This window comes from Salmo salar, chromosome ssa07 (assembly GCF_905237065.1).
Source record: "Salmo salar chromosome ssa07, Ssal_v3.1, whole genome shotgun sequence".
Lineage (NCBI taxonomy): Eukaryota > Metazoa > Chordata > Actinopteri > Salmoniformes > Salmonidae > Salmo > Salmo salar.
In genome coordinates, this window is record NC_059448.1 from 45,220,003 (window position 1) to 45,240,099 (window position 20,097).

General features: G+C 40.9%; 1 protein-coding gene and 1 long non-coding RNA gene across 2 annotated transcripts; both read left to right on the top strand.

Moving 5' to 3' along the window:
* Positions 1-6,770: 6,770 nt before the first annotated feature.
* LOC123723879 (C-type mannose receptor 2-like) lies at positions 6,771-7,721 on the top strand. The gene is made up of 2 exons (XM_045722514.1): positions 6,771-7,079; positions 7,327-7,721. The coding sequence occupies exons 1-2, from the start codon at positions 6,815-6,817 to the stop codon at positions 7,719-7,721; spliced, it is 660 nt and encodes a 219-aa protein (XP_045578470.1). The 5' UTR covers positions 6,771-6,814.
* Positions 7,722-8,217: 496 nt separating this feature from the next.
* Positions 8,218-12,003, top strand: LOC106609376 (uncharacterized). Its single transcript, XR_006770719.1, has 3 exons — positions 8,218-8,309; positions 8,474-8,585; positions 11,523-12,003. It is a non-coding gene; the product is annotated as an uncharacterized lncRNA (long non-coding RNA).
* The last annotated feature ends 8,094 nt before the right edge of the window (positions 12,004-20,097 follow it).

The window sequence follows — 20,097 nt, forward strand, 5'->3', positions numbered from 1 at the left end:
AACCACATCCTAATTACTTGTAACACTAAACTCCAACTAAATAAGCCCTCAGGAACAATGGGCTTTTGTACATCCAGAATTACATTGTTAACACAATTGGGGATTAGGCTGTCATAGCTCTGCATGTACCACATATAAAACAGGACTTTATTTACGATCACTGGAAGGTCTATGATACTCATATATTCAAACAGCAGGTTTCTAGCCAAAAGGCATACACAGGGGTTAGTTGTAATTATACTGCAGTATGCTATGCAGTATGTTCTTATTGTAGCATGTACAGGCTACTGCTGTCTAATTTGGAAAAATCTTGATCAACTGACATCTGATCTTGAACTCCCTCTAGTGGAGATTTAAAATACTGGTAAATAATTTTCAGACCAAAAAATATACAACTGATTGATTGGTCTGGCTGGGGCCCCTATACCTCCCCTCACCTAGATGCTCTGAACACTGAGGTGTGAGTTATGATTGTAATGAAATATGTGGTTATCATATTGTTTAATATGTGTGTCCGTGGCCTTAAAAAGCAAATGACAATGGCCATGCATGCTTGATGAGTTATTTAACACAGTCACTAAAGGAAACCTAACCTAGCCAAGATTGCCCACAAATACTATACCTCTAGCTGAAAGACAGATTTAGGGTTAATACCCTTTCCGGGGGTAGAACTGACATGATTTACTCATCATTTCCCTGAGCGCAAAGCCTTGATTTACAAATCAAATGATGAGCGGGACTTATCAGGATGTCTACATTGAGTGGACAAAACATTAGGAACAGCATCCTAATATTGAGTTGCAGTTCTTGACACACTCAAACCAGTGTGCCTGACACCTACTACCATACCCCGTACAAAGGCAATTAATTATTTTGTCTTGCCCATTCACCCTTTGAATTGCACACATACGATCCATGTCTCAATTGACTCAAGACTTAAAGATTCTTCTTAAATCTGTCTCCTCCCCTTCATCTACACTGATTGAAGTGGATTTAACAAGTGACATCAATAAGGGATCATATTGTTCACCTGGATTCACCTGGTCAATCTATGTCATGGAAAGAGCAGGTGTTCCTAATGTTTTATACACTCAGTGTATATCACCATGTTGATTTGAATTCTAGTCTTGGTCGTATGCCAACCAAAGAATATCAAGTTGTAATTTGATGATGTAAACCATAAATTGTTATCTTTATGTAAAGTATTTAGGAAATGTTGGAATTGTTCAAATGTGTTGGCTGCTACCAGATCTGAAAAATTACAATAAATCTAAATATTATTACATACAACATATTTATTAAATATAATTTACTAAATGTACATAAGTGGACTCTCCCATTCAGGTTGTTTGATTTACCATATAGGGACATTAACACAGTCTTGGTGGGTCCACTCTTTCTAGAAGGATCTTTCAGCAAGACAACAGGGAGGAGGCTTGATGAGGTTGACTAACACAAGGGTGTTTTCAAATAAGGAGGAGGTCAGATCCTCTTTCTAAACACTCCAGCTACAGTACTTCTCCTCCTGTCTGCTCATCAAACTCAACAAGCCTTGGAGAGAGAGAGAAGGATTCAAAAAGGTACGTTTCATTTTACTTTTACTAATGGGATACTATAAACACTTTCTTACTGTATAACATCTTACATCCTGACTGATATTTTGAAAGTTGTTACTTAGTAAATATGTCCAGTTTGGATCACAGTGGCTCTCATAATGGGATATTTATCAAGAACAAAATAATCCAGAAAATATGTTTTGTTGCAGCATATGTAAATATCTGGCTCACACCAGATAATGCATCACTTTGTCAAATATTGGCATTAATAGATTGATGCCTCAATACAGAATACGTTTTCCTGTTAAAGCTGACAGGAAAATATAAAGTTAGTCCTGAAATCACCAAAAATAATCCAAACCCCTATTTTATGTAATATTATGAAAATGTATAAGCATCACAAAACTACAAAATGTTCAAATTCTTTTGTAGCAGAGAAGGGGAGGAGAAAGATTGAATTCAGCCACTTCAGTCACTATCAGACTTAGATAAATCCACTGGCTATTTTACATATCTTTTACATTCATCTCAGCACCCAGAACCAATTCAGCTACTTGATGTTAAGGCTGACATGAGAGACTTCTATTACATAAGAGTTTGCATTCAATATCTCTTTTCTCTATCACAAATTCCTAATATCATCTTGTTTCTTATACATCTTTATTAAAAAAAATCTAAACCAGACAGCACCTTCTTTACCCTTTTACATCTTTTCAGTGGCTATGTGGCTCCCAACAATGTTGGCACTGTTTTTGGGTAAGAATTTTATTCCCTGTCCCAGTCCAGATCTAAAGAACAGCATTTCATTTTGACCCTGCATGCTGACCAAAGTATACTGATACAGTTACCTTATTTGCTCTACTGTGACACATATCCATGTTTTTAGATCTCACTATCTACAGAACCTTCAGAAAGTATTCAAACCCCTTGACTTATTCCATATTTTGTTGTGTTAAAGCCTGAATTCAAAAATGATTAAATATAAAAATGTTCTCACTTTATACACACAATACCCCACAATGACAAAGTGAAAACTTATTTTTTTAAATTGTAGCACATATATTTAAAATAAAACACTGAAATATACAGTTTACATAAGTATTCACACCCCTGAGTCAATACTTTGTAGAGTTTTTCTGGGTAAGTCTAAGAGATTTCCACACCTGGATTGTGCAACATTTGCCCATTATTCTTTTCAAAATTCTCCAAGCTCTGTCGCATTGGTTGTTGATCATTGCTAGAACAACCATTTTCAGGTCTTGCCAAATATTTTCAAGCAGATTTAAGTCAAAACTAACTTAGGCTATTGTCCAGCTGAAAGGTGAATTCATCTCCCAGTGTGTTATGGAAAGCAGACTGAACCAAGTTTTTATCTATGATTTTGTCTGTGCATAGCTCTATTCAGTTTATTATTTATTCTTAAAAACTCCCCAGTCTTTAATGATTACAAGCATACCCATAACATGATGCAGCCACCACTATGCTTGTAAATATGCATAGTGCTACTCAGTAATGTGTTGTATTGGATTTGCCTCAAACATAACACTTTGTATTCAGGACCAAAAGTTAATTGCTTGTCAAATTTCTTGCGGTATTACATAAGTGCCTTGTCGCAAACAGGATGCATGTTTTGTAATATTTAATATTATTCTGTACAGGCTTTCTTCATTTCACTATTTCAATTAGGTTAGTATTGTGAAGTAACTACAATGTTGTTGATCCATCCTCAGTTTTCTCCCATCACAGCAATTGAACTCTGTAACTGTTTTAAAGTCACCATTGGGCTCATGGTGAAGTCCCTGAGCGGTTTCTTTCCTCTCCGGCAACTGAGTTAGGAAGGACGTCTGTATCATTGTAGTGACTGGGTGTCTTGATACACCATCCAAAGTGTAAAGTGTAACTTCACCATGCTCAAAGGGACATTCAATGTCTTTTTTTTTTAAATCTACCAATAGGTGCACTTAATTGCTATGCATTGGAAAACCTCCCTGGTTTTTGTGGTTGAATCTGTGTTTGAAATTCACTGCTCGACTGAGGGACCTTAGATATAATTGTATGTGCAACTTATTATGTGACTTGTTAAGCAAATTTTTACTCCTGACCTTTGGGCTTGCCATAAGAAAGGGGTTGAATACTTATTGACATTTCAGCTTTTGATTTTTTATTAATTTGTAAACATTTCGAAAAACATAATTCCACTTTGACATTATGGGGTATTGTGTGTAGGCCAGTTACAAATCTCAATGTATATTTATTCTGGTTGTAACACAACGAAATGTGGAAAAAGTCAAGGCGTTCGAATACTTTCTGGAGGCAATGCATTTTCAAATGATGCATGTGTTACAGATTCAACATACACATTACTTTTTGGGGTCTTGTGAAATGTACAGTATGGGAATGTTTAGACTGTTTTCCTTGCCCAGGAGCAGCCCCTGACCTCTTCTTCAGCCAGCAGTCCTTGGATGAGTCCTTCAGTGACACCCGAGCAGGTGAACCATGTGACTGTATATGTTTGTATGCTATATAAGACATATCCTTCATGGGTTAGTGTAAATAATCTAAGATTGTAATATAGAATATGGACAAGGCCATTTGTCACTTTTGTGGTAGTTTATCTTTTTAATATTTTTTTGTTATCCAAATGAAAACCACATTTGCCCCTATTCAACAGCTCACTGCTCACAGGGATTCGTGGTTGACAAAGCCTTTCCTTGGAACAACATTCTGATGGTGTATGAACGGGACGTCCATCATTGCCAGCTTGCCTGCACTCAGAACCCTGGGTGTTCCTACTTCAGCTACGTGGTTAAAGAGTATAATCTATTTGAGTATTTGGGTTGCCTGTTTGGGTGGTGGTCACACTACTTCTTTTGGTAAATATTTGAAGGATGGGGTTGGAGAAATGTCACCTCTCTCAAAAGCAGAGCTATGGATTCGGGACTGACTATCCATGAGATCAAAATGATAAACAGTATTTGTTAACAATTACATTGATAACAAAAAAAATGTAAATGTAAAACAGAAATGACATAGGAAGTATATCGGTATTGTCTTTTACTTTCAAAACAGATTCCACTGCTATCAAAAGTATTCAGATGGTCAACCAACTATGATAAACTATCCAGGAGTCATATCTGGTTACACTAGGAAGGGCTGCAGTAAAGGTATGGACCAATATAACCTACTGTACGAATTTGTATTTACAACTGTTAAACATGTTTTCCGCATTCACAGTGTCAAGGAGTTGTAAATAAGCTCTAAATTGAGATGACTGAGTGATCTAGCGCAACAACATTAGAATGAAAATAGGTTTATTTAGCTTAAAATACTTCAGTTCCTTTATAAATCCAATGTAGTTTTGTATTAATCATTGATATCTGTCCGTGGGTCATTCTTCATGAAACTAGAAAAAAAACCTAGGTTTAATCCCTTGGAGGAAGGATTCTTGACCTATATTTGACATTTATACCTAAATCATAACTGAGAAATAATTAACTGAAGTTCGAATATTTGTGAAATTTTGGTTTTCCTTTAAGACTCCATTATCTGTAGGTGCTACAAAGTAAAAGTTTGTGTCAGAAGGAGCTTTACCGCTTGCTCTGTAATGTGAGTAGTATTTTTTTTTCAATAACACATTTCTTACATACATTTATGAATAAAAACAAACAAACATGAATATTAATACGAATAAAAAAATAAAATACAAAAATTGGTACATCTTTCAATATCTGACCCCTCCATCAATCCCATAACGCTAATAGTAGCAGAGGTCCTACTCTGGAACTTTGATATGGATGTTGAGTATTTCATCTTCAACAATATCAAGAAACATTTACCAAATCAGAAATTGTATATTTTCTATATTCCTTTTTATGTTTTTCAGTATTCATAAATATATGCAAGAAATGTGATATTGAAATCAAAACACTACTCATATTACAGAGCAAGCGGTAAATCATCCAAACCCCAATTTTATGTAATAATATGAATATTTATAAGCATCACAAAACTACAAAATGTTCACATTTTTGGGAGAGGAGAAGGGAGAGGAGAAAGGTTGAAGTCAGCCACTTCAGTCACTATCATAATCTATTTGCTTAGATAAATCCACTGGCTATTTTACATAGCTTTTACATTCATCTCAGCACCCAGAACCAAATCAGCTACTCAATGTTAAGCGAGTCTTGAGAGACTTCTTTTCCATAACAGCTATCATTCAATATCTCTTTTTTTCTATCACAAAATCCTGTTTCTTATACATCTTTATAAAAGGTTTTCTAAAACAAATAAACACCATCTTTACCCTTATACATCTTTTCAGTGGCTATGTGGCTCCCAACAGTGTTTGTACTGTTTTTGGGTAAGAATGTTATACCCTGTCCCATTCCAGATCTAAAGAACAGCATTTCATTTCGACCATGCATGCTGACTAAAGTATACTGAAAGCTCCATATGACACCAGCTTTTGCTTTGTAGCGCCTACAGATGAAACACTATGGTCTTAAAGGAGGCCTGGGTAAGGCCAAATGTCAAAAATATTCCAACTTCAGTCAATTATTTCTCAATCCTACTTTAAGATACAAATGTTGAATATACACTGGATGTACAAAACATTAGGAGCACCTTCCTAATATTGAGTTGCATCTCCTTTCTGCCCTCAGAAAAGCCTCAATTCGTCTCCAATGTTGACTCCAATGCTTCCACAGTTGTGTCATGTTGGCTGGATGTCCTTTGGGTTGTGGACCATTATTTATATACACTGGAAGCTCTTCATCGTGAAAAACCCAGCAGCATTACAGTTCTTGACACACTCAAACTGGTGCTCCTGGCATCAACTACCATACCCTGTTCAAAGGCAGTTAAATCTTTAGTCTTGCCCAATCAGCCCCTGAATGGCACACATACACAATCCATGTCTCAATTGTCTCAAGGCTTAAAAATGATTATTTAACCTGTCTCTTCCCCTTCATCTACACGGATTGATGTGCATTAAACAGGTGACATCAATAAGTGATCACAGCTTTCACCTGGATTCACCTTGGTCAGTCTGTCATGGAAAGAGCATGTTTTGTTCACACATTTTATGTCAACAATACTTCCTCCAAGGACCATTCTATGGATTCAATTTAGTGAAAGTCCCCCAAATCCTGATATTTCTTTACTCTCGTTTATTGAGGAATAACCTTTGTGCTTTGTCTGTCCACAAAGGCCCAGCAGTAGAGATACCAGTATTTACTCTGGTTAGTGAGGGGAGGAGCATGGCTGAAGCCCAGAAGTTCTGCAGGGAGTACTACGATGAACTGGCCACCATCTTCAATGCTGAGGACCAGACAGCAGCTCTGAGAGCAGTGTCAGCACAGAGCCTCACTGATGCTGTCTGGGTCCACTCCCAATACCATGCCTTTTGGCCCCAACTACCCAATTGGAATACGCCATTTGCAAATTGTGTTGTTCATGGACATACAGTAAAAGTTTGGATTTTGAGATATTGCACAAATTCATGTCACTTTGTGTGCCAGAAAAGTAAGTTGATTTTGCATCCCTTCTCTCCCTTGTCTGATATTTGTAAACTACTACTCCAAAGTAATGAAAACAATTAACTTGAAGGGGGTTAGTCATTCTTAACACCTTGGTACAGTACATAGTACATTTCAAATCAAGTCACCTTTATGAGTTACAGTATCCTTTGACAACCATGTACATTTATATTACATCAATGTCTGTGTCTTTCAGGACATTTTTAGGACAATTGTGTATCTTCTGTCCTTAGGCACACAATCAAACAATTCTTCAGAGCTTAAATATTACATGGGTCAAGGGTCATTGATGTGGGATGGGGCACAGACGGCTTGCCGAGCCAATGGAGATGACTTAGCGAGCATCATCACCCAAGAAGATTACACAGCATTCCAAAGCATGACAGAGACACAGCAGTTTGAAATGTGGATTGGACTCTACTGGAAGACTTCTACCAGAATGTGGCAGTGGTCCAATGGGGACCCTTTTCCATACTGTGTGTCTGAGCCTCAACTGGGTGCTAGTAACTGCTGCTCCCTGACCCATAATGGCCATGGACAGACTGAAAACGTCACCCTGGAGAAGATAGACTGCTCTCTGAAGAGACAGTTCCTTTGCACTGGAAGTAAGACTGACATCTTTTATTGAACAGATAGAGAGAGGTAAAGATAGACAGAGGTTGTGTCAAAGGGCACTAGGCTGGATTCAAACCTATTCTGACACCATGGACATGTGTGCCAGAGGCTGTGGCATTACCGCTACACCAGCCAGGCCACAAGACTGCCATCTTATTGGGGTTATTGGGGGTCGTAGGACAGGGACAGGGATGGCATTTTAGCCCCAATAGGGTCCCACTGCAGCAAACGCTGTCACAAGTTGGACACAGAGATGCTACATGTAGCCTACTCCAGCCACCTCTCTCTCCCCACCTTTCAGATATATATGTGCTCTTGTGGTTTCTATTATGAGATAATAGTTCCATACTGGTAAACATAGAATACAGAGGCTTGCTACTACACAGTTCCAAAGTCATTTACAGCCTTTAAATGACATTGGAAGAAAAGTTAATTATTTATTGCAAATAAGCTGAATCTCATTTGAGTGGCTGCCTCATCTTACCATTCCTATATCCCTCTAGAAAAGAGAATCAAGCAGACCATTGTAAGGATGTCTCTGAAATCTAACTCAGGAGCTGACCTCAATGACCCAGTGGTAAAGGAACAGATGTTGGAGCAGGTACAGTAGTCCTACATCTCCCACATCAGAAATCAATGTCATGCTCACTCATTTCACTCTTCTCATGATCAGGAATAGAAACCTGACATCACATAGTATTACAGTTAGGATGCTGTATTAAAATGAGTGCTGCTGACATTATCTGGTTTGATCATATCTCATAGATCAGAAAGGAGCTTGCTAAGGACGGGAACTTCATCCAAGACTTGCGATGGAGAGAACTGCCGAATGGAGATGTTTTTCGCAAAACAGTTGAACTTGGAAGCCCTGATGAAGGTAAACACTTTTTTGTGTCTGTTTTGAAAATGACCCTCCTTTTGTTTAGTCAGTTGTTCAGAGTCCCTTGTTCAGTGTGTTAGGTTTTGCATCCCATTGACAGTATGGAAATCAAGTACTGTAAGATGTTCATTAACGAATTCCAGTGAGAGTCGTTGTGTCACGTTTGTCGTATGATGAATGGGACCAAAGCGCAGCGTGTGTATCGTTCCACATTTTATTATAACTGTGAAACTATGCAATACATACAAATAAACTAATGAACAAAACAACAAACCGTGACGAAGAGGTGCAACATACACTTACTCAAAATAATCTCCCACAAAACCTAGTGGGAAAACAACAACTCAAATATGATCCGCAATTAAAGACAACGATGACCAGCTGCCTCTAATTGGAGATCATCCCAAAAAACAACAACATAGAAATACAGAAAGTAGAACCCCCACATAGAAATACAGAAACTAGACAAAACCCCCAACATAGAAAAAATAAACTAGAACCAACGTAGAAATAAATAAACTAGACAAAACCCCCTGTCACGCCCTGACCTACTCTACCATAGAAAATAAAAGCTTTCTATGGTCAGAACGTGTCAGTACCCCCCCCCCCCAAAGGTGCGGACTCGGAACACAAAAACCTAAACCAAAAAAAACAGGGAGGGTTAGGGTGGGTGTCTAATGTCGGTGGCGGCTCTGGTGCAGGATGAAGAACCTTCTCATCCCGCGGATCCTCCTGCATCGGAGGCGGTTCTGGTGTGGGATGAAGAACCCTCTCATCCACCAGCATAGGAGGTGGCTCCGGTTTGGGGCGTAGCCCCCGCTCCCTCCGCTTTCGTGTCACCAGACTGGGGGCCATCGCAGGAGGCTCCGGACTGGGGGTCGTCTGCTGGAGGCTCCGGACTGGGGGTCGTCGCTGGAGGCTCCGGACTGGGGGCCGTCTCAGGAGGCTCCGGACTGTGAGCCGTCTCAGGGGGCTCCGGACTGTGGGCCGTCTCAGGAGGCTCCGGACTGTGGGCCGTCTCAGGAGGCTCCGGACTGTGGGCCGTCTCAGGAGGCTCCGGACTGTGGGCCGTCTCAGGAGGCTCCGGACTGTGGGCCTTCTCAGGAGGTTCCGGACTGTGGGCCGTCTCAGGAGGTTCCGGACTGTGGGCCGTCTCAGGAGGTTCCGGACTGTAGGCTGTCTCAGGAGGCTCCGGACTGTAGGCCGTCTCAGGAGGTTCCGGACTGGGAACTGTCGCCCCCGGAAGCTCCGGACTGGGAACTGTCACCCCCGGAAGCTCAGGACTGGGAACTGTCGCCCCCAGAAACTCCGGACTGGGAACTGTCGCCGCCGGAAGCTCCGGACTGGGAACTGTCACCACCGGAAGCTCCGGACTGGAAACTGTCGCCGAAAGCTCCGGACTGGGAACTGTCTCCGGAAGCTCCGGACTGGGAACTGTTGCCGAAAGCTCCGGACTGGGAACTGTCGCCGGAAGCTCTGGACTGGGAATGCGCACTGGAGGCCTAATGTGTGGGGCTGGCACAGGTGGCGCCAGACTGGTAACACGCACCTCAGGGCGAGTGCGGGGAGCAGAAACAGGACACCCCGGACTGGGCAGGCGCACTGGAGGCCTGATGCGTGGGGCTGGCACAGGTGGCGCCAGACTGGTAACACGCACCTCAGGGCGAGTGCGGGGAGCAGGAACAGGACACACCGGACTGGAAAGACTTACTGAAGGCCTAGTGCGTGGAGCCGGGACAGGTGGCCCCAGACTGGTAACACGCACTTCAGGGCGAGTGCGAGGAGCAGGCATAGGGCGTACTGGGCTGTGGAGGCGCACTGGAGGTCTGGAGCGTAGGGCTGGCACAATCCGTCCTGGCTGGATGCTCACTTTAGCCCGGCAAGTGCGGGGCGCTGGCACAGGACGCCCTGGGCTGTGAATGCGCACTGGAAACACCGTGCGTATCACTGCAAAACATGGTGCCTGACAGGTCACACGCTCCATCAAGCGAGTGCGTCGAGGAGACGAAGGACGTACCAGACTGAGGAGGCGCACTGAAGGCCAGATGCGTGAAACTGGTGCAAATGACACCGGACTGGTGTCACGCTCCTCAGCACGCCCGCTCTGCAGCGCTCTCAATGCCAACACCTCTCTCCGGAATCTTGCGTCGAGTTCCTCACTCGTCTCCCTGACTGGGTCTGGTTCACCCCTCAGCTTTCCACGGTAAGCACGAGGAGTTGGCTCAGGTCCCAAACCTGACTCCACAAAACTCCCCGTGTGCCCTCCCCCCCCATATTTTTTGGGGGGGCTGCCTCACGTGCTTGCCTTGATGGTATAACGCCTCGTAATATTGCCGTTCTGCTCTCGCTGCTTCAATCTCCTCCTTTGGACGGCGATACTCCCCTTCCTGCCTCCAGGGCCCTTTCCCGTCCAATATTTCCTCCCATGTCCATTCCTGTTTACCATGCTGCTTGGTCCTTTGGTGGTGGGAGATCCTGTCATGATTGTCTGAAGATGAATGGGACCAAAGCGCAGAGTGTGTATCGTTCCACATTTTATTATAACTGTGAAACTATGCAAGACATACAAATAAACTAATGAACAAAACACCAAACCGTGACGAAGAGGTGCAACATACATTACTCAAAATAATCTCCCACAAAACCTAGTGGGAAAACCAACAACTCAAATATGATCCCCAATTAGAGCCAACTGCCTCTAATTGGAGATCATCCCAAAAAACAACAACATAGAAATACAGAAAGTAGAACCCCCACATAGAAATACAGAAACTAGACAAAACCCCCAACATAGAAAAAATAAACTAGAACCAACATAGAAATAAATAAACTAGACAAAACCCCCTGTCACGCCCTGACCTACTCTACCATAGAAAATAAAAGCTTTCTATGGTCAGAACGTGACACGTTGTACTGTTGTGTTTGTTTTCTTAGGTCAGTGTGGGTCTGGATGAGGAGGACCAGCCATGATGATGCAACAGGAGAGGGATGGAAGGTCCAAGAAAACTAAAATACTCAAGCTTACTGTAAATAACCCTAGTACCTCATAATATATGACCGTATATCAATAACATTATCTTAGTTCACGGACAGTTTTTTCTTTAGTTATAGATAGCTTTATGCTTATGAATGAAAAATATGATGTCAAGTTTTATTAGGCTAGATTTTAACTCTACAATGTTTAACTATTGTAATGTGAAATTATAACATAAGATTTTTGTTGGTGTATGAATGTAGTGTAATAATAATGTTTGTTGTACATCAGGGCAATTTGATTAGAGAAGAGAAGAGGAATAAAAAGGACATTTGTGTTTGTTCAAGTTTGTACTTAAAACATGTGTGGTGACATGTTTCAGTGATGGATTTTCAGAGTGTAAAATCCTTGATAATGATGTTACACACTCACTTATGGATGTAACTGTCGACATTCTTAAATAAAATATGTATGATTAGTGACAACAATATTACTATTATTTTCACCCTGCAGCAAGAATGGTGTGTCACAACAATGTAGAATGATGTGTCCACTTCCAGGTGGGATGGTTCAGAGAACTGTAAAGATGGAGACAGATAGACTGTTGTGGGTGTGACAGTATCCATGTTAAACCTATGATAATCAACATTTGTATATCATTTGAATTTTCCCTGGTGTCATTGTGTGTTGACGATGTCAGCTATTACAGTCATAAACACAGGCTCATGGATAGCAGGGGTGGGATGTTCTTGCCCTTATTCATGTAGTTGATGGCTGTTATACATTGTAAGGTTCTTATTTTTCAGAGCAAATAACCCACGGACACTAGTGTTGGAATTGGCTAAACTTTGAACATTGAGATATTAAATAAATGATAGAGACAAAGCCTTGAAAAAAAAGAGTTTGTAAAAAGCCAGAAGGCTTTGGAATGTGTTTGATGGAGGAGAGCGATGTGTTGATATAGGGAAGACAGACGGATATTTGTGGATCAGGAGGTGAGGGGTGAGATCAGTTCCCCTTAAGGGAGTAATCAGGGTTAGTATTTGGTTACCTTCTTTCCTGTGGAGCCATAAACTGTAAGGAGGAGTGTCTTAAGTAGGATGTATATAAACGGTGATGTCTGAAATGTTTTGCTGTCTGATTACAGCTGTACAGAACCTTTGGGGAATGATTAAACTTGGTTAAAGCTTTTCTAGTGTCCGTGAGTTATTTACTCTGAAAAATAAGAACCTAACAGATGGCGCTGCGAGCAGGGTTCACCACGATTTATAGTCAAGCCATGGAGTCCAGATCAGTGGAGCAGAGCTGGCAACAAACAAAAGGTAGGCTAAGTTCCTATATCTGTTTCCACTCATTTTGACATCTTGGGGAGATGAGAATCGTTGGCTGAACTAATTATGGAATACGGACCTGGAGAGCCTAAGTTTAATTCTATAGGCCCATTGTGTGACGACCGGTCGTAGCTTTGTGGTATATGCTAGTACCATATAAGTAAAGAGTAAGTCCCGAGCAGAATAGGTCTGTGGAGGGTAAGTCTCATGAGTCCCGAGCAGGATAGTTCCTGTGGAGGGTAAAAGTTCAAGAGTAAGCCCCGAGCAGGATAGTTCCTGTGGAGGGTAGAATCTCATAGATAAAGTCTCGAGCATAAAGCCTGTGGAGGGTAAAATCTAATAGAGAGAGGGGAAGTCCTGAACAGGGTAATCCTGTGGAAGGTAAAACAATCGTGTAATGGTATATAGACCCGTAAGAAGGGCAAATGGCCGAGTAGCAGTGGCCGTGAAAGCGCAGGGCGTGAGTGAGTGTGTGAATAAGGTTGGTTTATGCCCTATGGGGAGAGGGCGCGATGAGAGATGATGTGGGTTATCAATAATAGTGATATTTCAGGAAGTACTGGAATAGGACATAAGGTCCTGTCCGTATTCTCCAGTAATACATTTGCAGACACTATGGTATTGGTACTAATAGAAGGTATTAGGTGCTGTGACCAATGAATTATTATCCGGGGAAAGTGTTTAGTGCTATCTTAGAAAATAGTTAATAGAAGGACTGGGAACGGGAGTGTATTGATAGAATTTGAGCTTCTGCTTTGATGATGGGGTTGAACCCTGTGATCAAAACGGTAATTGCGGGGGTAGTAGATTTGATTCGATACGATGTTTTGAGAGTGGAATATGACTCCGCTCACCTCGCAGACGTGCAAGGGGTTAATAGGGCCATAGAGAAAATCACTAACTATAGTTTCAAGGGCCAGGATAAAACTAAGAATCGTAGCGAAAAAACAACAACATCAAAGTGTAAGGAGCTCCCTGTTTTAGATGTGGGACTATCGGGCATTGGAAGAATGAGTGTAAGGTGATACTGGAACCTAGTGCAGTAGCAGGAAATGCAGCTATACAAGAGTCTGCATCTTTTTCAAAAGAGCAAACTACTCGTTTTGAGGTTGGTAAGAATTGAAATTTCACATAGCGGTGTATAATTCCGTTCGATCAATAGTGGTTCATAGAGATGACGTTTTTTATTTGAAAGGAGACGTAGGAGGTCACGTCTCACACAACTTTATAATAGATACAGGCGCTCAAATATCACTAATTCCATACAATGAAAATTGGCTAAATTTGCGACAGGGAAAAGTATCACTTTCAGCGGAGTAACAGGGGCACAATCTAAAGCGATACAACTATTACCCATGTCATTAAACATAGGACCAGTAACAATACCAGGATCATTTTACATGGCAACGGGTATAGAACCGATTTTGGGGTTGGATAAGGTTTGCGAGATGCCGGGGGAATGGATTCCGAAGGGTAACAAATAAAAATTATATGACCGAACACTCATTGCAAATGCAGAAGGCCTAAGGGTTTGTCTAAATCATTAGACAGTTTATGTGGTTTTATTTTAAAATCCATTTACATTTGATGTCGTCTTATTCTGGAATGGGATTCTAGAATGGACGAAACGGTGGAGGGGTCACGAGGAATTAGCATTGGGGTACCAAACCTAAAATGAACTTTCATTTTTTTTATATGGTATGATGGTTATGGAGAATCATGGGGAAAAGGAGACCAGTGAATCGTTAGACTCGGTGGAGAGATACTATCACCGTGTGTGGGATTTATTGGAAGGAGTCTTTACATTTCAGTTAAAATGGGTATGCAGGAGGATGAAATGTTTTGAAGAGGTATTTAAATGGTTTCCGAAGGACAGGGAAAGGAAGGGAGAGGAAACATTTTAAAATTCCTAATGAAGAGTGATCAACTTCATTAGGAATTAAATATAAGGGGGGTTTGAGCATATAATTCATGAGAAACACCATTCTCTATTCAAATTGTACCATTACTTTACGAGATTCTTATAATTTCTGTAGGGAGTTAAAAAGAGTTGTAATTCTAAATTGTTTATTTGGGTTTTTTTTTAATCACGTGTTTGAAAGGGGTAAATGACCAGTTCCCTGAGGTCCTGGTCTCTGGGGTACCTATACAGTGGTACTGTGTTCAGGCTGCATATAGAAAGGGAAATATATGTTAATAAGGGATGACAGTAACTTCAAATGGACTGTGATATATGTATTGCTATCTTCATGATCTGGTAACTCTTCCTAGAGGTCACCAGTAGAATAAGGGAGTATGGACTAATTTAGAAAACGTTTTAGTTTAGCAGTAACATTATGTTATGCTTTTTGACATTTGTCTTAGAGATGGTATAAAGGAAAGGTTAATGTCATAATTCGTCATATAGTCAGTGTTTGTCTAATTTACTGAAACAGAAATGTAATGTACTTAACTGTTGTTATGATCTGTGTTTTTTTGGGGGGGGGGTTTCATGGAAGGTGAAGTCATGTCTGCGAGGTGAGCGGAGTCATATTCCACTCTCAAAACATCGTCTTGAATTAAATCTACTACCCCCGCAATTACCGTTTTGATCACAGGGTTCAACCCCGTCGTCAAAGCAGAAGCGCAAATTTTATCAATACACTCCCGTTCCCGGGCCTTCTGTAGTAAAGTACTGGTGTTACACTTTCTGGGTTTATCGTTATGCATTTTCTGTTCATAGAATGCTGACATCAAAACGCTGGTATATTGAGCTTTTGATTCTGGTTTCATGTCCTTGTGCCAATTCATAATTGCCTCCCTGAATTCTTTATTTGATTTGAATTCTCCGTCAGCAGGAAAATGTTGTCAAATTTTTTCTAATTTGCTTTTTCCATATTCCAGCCGAATTGGTAGAATGCTCGTGCGCTTCTTTTAGCGCCTCCATGGCTTTATTAAATTCGCTATCTCTATATTGCAGGGAGAAACGGGTCCGTTTGTCGCCCTATCAATAGTTATTATTCCTAAACACTCCCGTCGGTGTTCAGGGTATTTTATATTTCTTCAATCCCGTCTATAATACGCACATTCTATTAACTATTTTCTAAGATAGCACTAAACACTTCCCTTGAAAATAATTAATTGGTCACGGCACCTAATACCTTCTATTAGTACCAATACCATAGCGTCTGCGAATTTATTACTGGAGAATACGGACAGGACCTTATGTCCTATTCCAGTACTTCCTCAAATATCACTATTATTGATATTATTGATACATCATCTCTCATCGCGCCCTCTCCCCATAGGGCATAAACCAACCTTATTCACACACTCACTCACGCCCTGCGCTTTCACGGCCACTGCTACTTGGCCTTTTTCCCTTCTTACGGGTCTATATACCATTACACGATTGTTTTACCTTCCACAGGATTACCCTGTTCAGGACTTCCCCTCTCTCTACTAGATTTTACCCTCCACAGGCTTTATGCTCGAGACTTTATCTATGAGATTCTACCCTCCACAGGAACTATCCTGCTCGGGACTTACTCTTGAACTTTTACCCTCCACAGGAACTATCCTTCTAGGGACTTATGAGACTTACCCTCCACAGACCTATTCTGCTCGGGACTTACTCGCTATAAGACTTACCCTCCACAGGATCCATCTTGCTCGAGACTTACTCGCTATAAGACTTACCCTCCACAGGATCTATCCTGCTCGGGACTTACTATATACTTATATGGTACTAGCATACACCACAAATATACGACCGGTCATCACACAATGGGACTATAAGGCTCTCCAGGTCCGTATCCCATAATTAGTTCAGCCAACGATACTCATCTCCCCAAGATGTCAAAATGAGTGGAAACAGATATAGGAACTTAGCCTACCCTTTGTTTGTTGCCAGCTCTGCTCCACTGATCTGGACTCTTTTTGGTTTGACTATAAATCGTGGTGAACCCTGCTCGCAGCACCATCTGTTAGGTTCTTATTTTTCAGAGAAAATAACCCACGGACACTAGAAAAGCTTTAACCAAGTTTAATTCTTCCCAAAGGTTCTGTACAGCTGTAATCAGACAACCCCACATTTGTCCCATCCAGATATTTATATCCCACTTAAGACACTCCTTCTCTCCAATCCTTCTTATGGTTTAACAGGAAAAGAGTAACAAGATCCCAAACCCTTATTACTTCCTTCAGGTGACCTGTCCTCACCTCCTGACCTCAACCCCTCCTTCATCTAATCCACAGATGTCCATTTATCTTTCCTGTATCAACACGGAGCTCTGCTCCTGTCCCCCAACACATTCCATTCCATTCCACAGCTATCTGTCCTTCTACAGAGAACCCTTAACCTTCTCCTTTGATTCTATCTATCATTTATTTAATATCTCAATGTTCAAAATGTCGAACCCAACAACATTAATAAACTTGATTAACCAACCACCACAAATCAGTTAGTGAAGGTTTAAAATATTTGACACCCTACATTTCATTTATTATGTACAGTTGAAGTCGGAAGTTTACATACACCATAGCCAAATACATTTAAACTCAGTTTTTCACAATTCATGACATTTAAACCTAGTAAAAATTCCCTGTTTTAGGTCAGTTAGGATCACCACTTAATTTTAAGAATGTGAAATGTCAGAATAATAGTAGAGAGAATGATGTATTTCAGCTTTTATTTCTTTCATCAAGGTACCACTTTAATCTGTACAAACAATAGTACGCAAGTATAAACACCATGGGACCACACAGCCGTCATACCGCTCAGGAAGGAGACGCGTTCTGTCTCCTAGATATGAACGTACTTTAATGCGAAAAGTGCAAATCAATCCCACAACAACAGCAAAGGACCTTGTGAAGATGCTGGAGGAAACAGGTACAAAGATATCTATATCCACAGTAAAACGAGTCCTATATCGACATAACCTGAAAGGCCATTCAGCAAAGAAGAAGCAACTGCTCCAAAACCGCCATGAAAAGTCAGATTACGGTTTGCAACTGCACATGGGGACAAAGATCGTACTTTTTGGAGAAATATCCTCTGGTCTGATGAAACAAAAATAGAACTGTTTGGCCATAATGACCATCGTTATGTTTGGAGGGAACTCTGGTTCATTTCACAAAATAGATGGAATCATGAGGGAGGAAAATGATGTGGATATATTGAAGTAACATCTCAAGACATCAGTCAGGAAGTTAAAGCTTGGTCACAAATGGATCTTCCAAATGGACAATGACCCCAAGCATACTTCCAAAGTTGTGGCAAAATGGCTTAAGGACAACAAAGTCAAGGTATTGGAGTGGCCATCACAAAGCCCTGACCTCAATCCTATAGAAAATTTGTGGACAGAACTGAAAAAGCATGTGCGAGCAAGGAGACCTACAAACCTGACTCAGTTACACCAGCTCTGTCAGGAGGAACAGACCAAAATTCACCCAACTTATTGTGGGAAGCTTGTGGAAGGCTACCCAAAATGTTTGACCCAAGTTAAACAATTTAAAGGCAATGCTACCAAATACTAATTGAGTGTATGTAAACTTCTGACCCACTGGGATTGTAATTAAAAGAAGGAAAGCTGAAATAAATAATTCTCTCTGCTATTATTCTGACATTTCACATTCTTAAAATAAAGTGGTGATCCTAAATCCTAACTGACCTAAGACAGGGAATTTTTACTAGGATTAAATGTCAGGAATGGTGTAAAACTGAGTTTAAATGTAATTGGCTTAGGTGTATGTCAACTTCCGACTTCAACTGTATTTAGCATTTATATAAATCGACAAGAAGACAGGGAAGTAAATCCACATCCTAACTACTGAACTCCAACTAAATAAGCCATCAGGAACTATAGGTTTTTGTGCATCCAGAATGGCATTGCACTTTGTTAAGATCATGTAGGATCAAAATGTCCTAAGATCAACGTTTCCTAAATCATTTACATAAAGATAACAACTTGTGCTTTGCATCATCAAATTGCAATTTGCTATTCTTTGGATGACATATAACCAAGACTAGAGTTCAAATCACCATGGTGATATACACTGAGTGTATAAAACATTAGGAACACCTGCTCTTTCCATGACATAGACTGACGAGGTGAATCCAGGTGAATTCTATGTGCCCTTATTCTATGTGCCCTCACTTGTTAAATCCACTTCAATCAGTGTAGATAAAGGAGAGAAGTCAGGTTACAGAAGGATTTTTAAGACTTGAGACATGGATTGTATGTGTGTGCCATTCAGAGGGTGAATATGCAACGCAAAACATTTAAGTGTCTTTGAACAGGGTATGGTAGTAGGTGCCAGGCGTGCCGTTTTGTGTCATGAACTGTAAAGCTGCTGGGTTTTTCATGCTCAACAGTTTCCCGTGTGTATCAAGAGTGGTCCACCACCCAGAGAACATCCAGCCAACTTGGCACAACTGTGGGAAGCATTGGAGTCAACATGGGCCAGCATCCCCTGCTTTCGACACCTTGTAGAGTCCACGGCACAATGAATTGAGGCTGATCTGAGGGCAAAAGGGGGGTTGGAACTCAATATTAGAAAGTTGTTTCTAATGTTTTGTACACTCAGTGTAGACAACCTGATATGTCCTGCTCCTCATTTGATTGGTAAATCAAGACTATGCGCTCAGGGAAATGATGGATAAATCTCAGTTTAAAATGTTCATGTCAGTTTTCCCCCTGTAATGTTATTAACCCTAAATCTGTCTTCCTGGGAGAGGTGTACATTTTGTCATCAAATTGTGTTTGGTGTCCATAGGTTATGCCTGCCCATTCCATAACCTCACCGCCACCATGGGGCAAACCACTTGTTGTAGGTGGCTAATGGTACATAATTTAACATTAAATCCTCTGGCAACAGCTCTGGTGGACATTCCTGCTGTCAGCATGCCAATTGCACGCCCCATCATTGTGTTGAGTGACAAAACTGCACATTTTAGAGTGCCATTTTATTGTCTCCAGCACAAGGTGCACCTGTGTAATGATCATCCTGTTTATTCAGCTTCTTGATATGCCACACCTGTCAGATGAATGGATTATCTTGGTAAAGGAGAAGTACTCACTAACAGGGATGTAAACAAATTCGTGGTTAAAATCTGAGAGAAATATGTGTTTTGTGTGTATGGAACATTTCTGGGATCTATTATTTCAGCTCATGAAACATGGTACCAGCACTTTATATGTTGCTTTAATATTTTTGTTCAGTA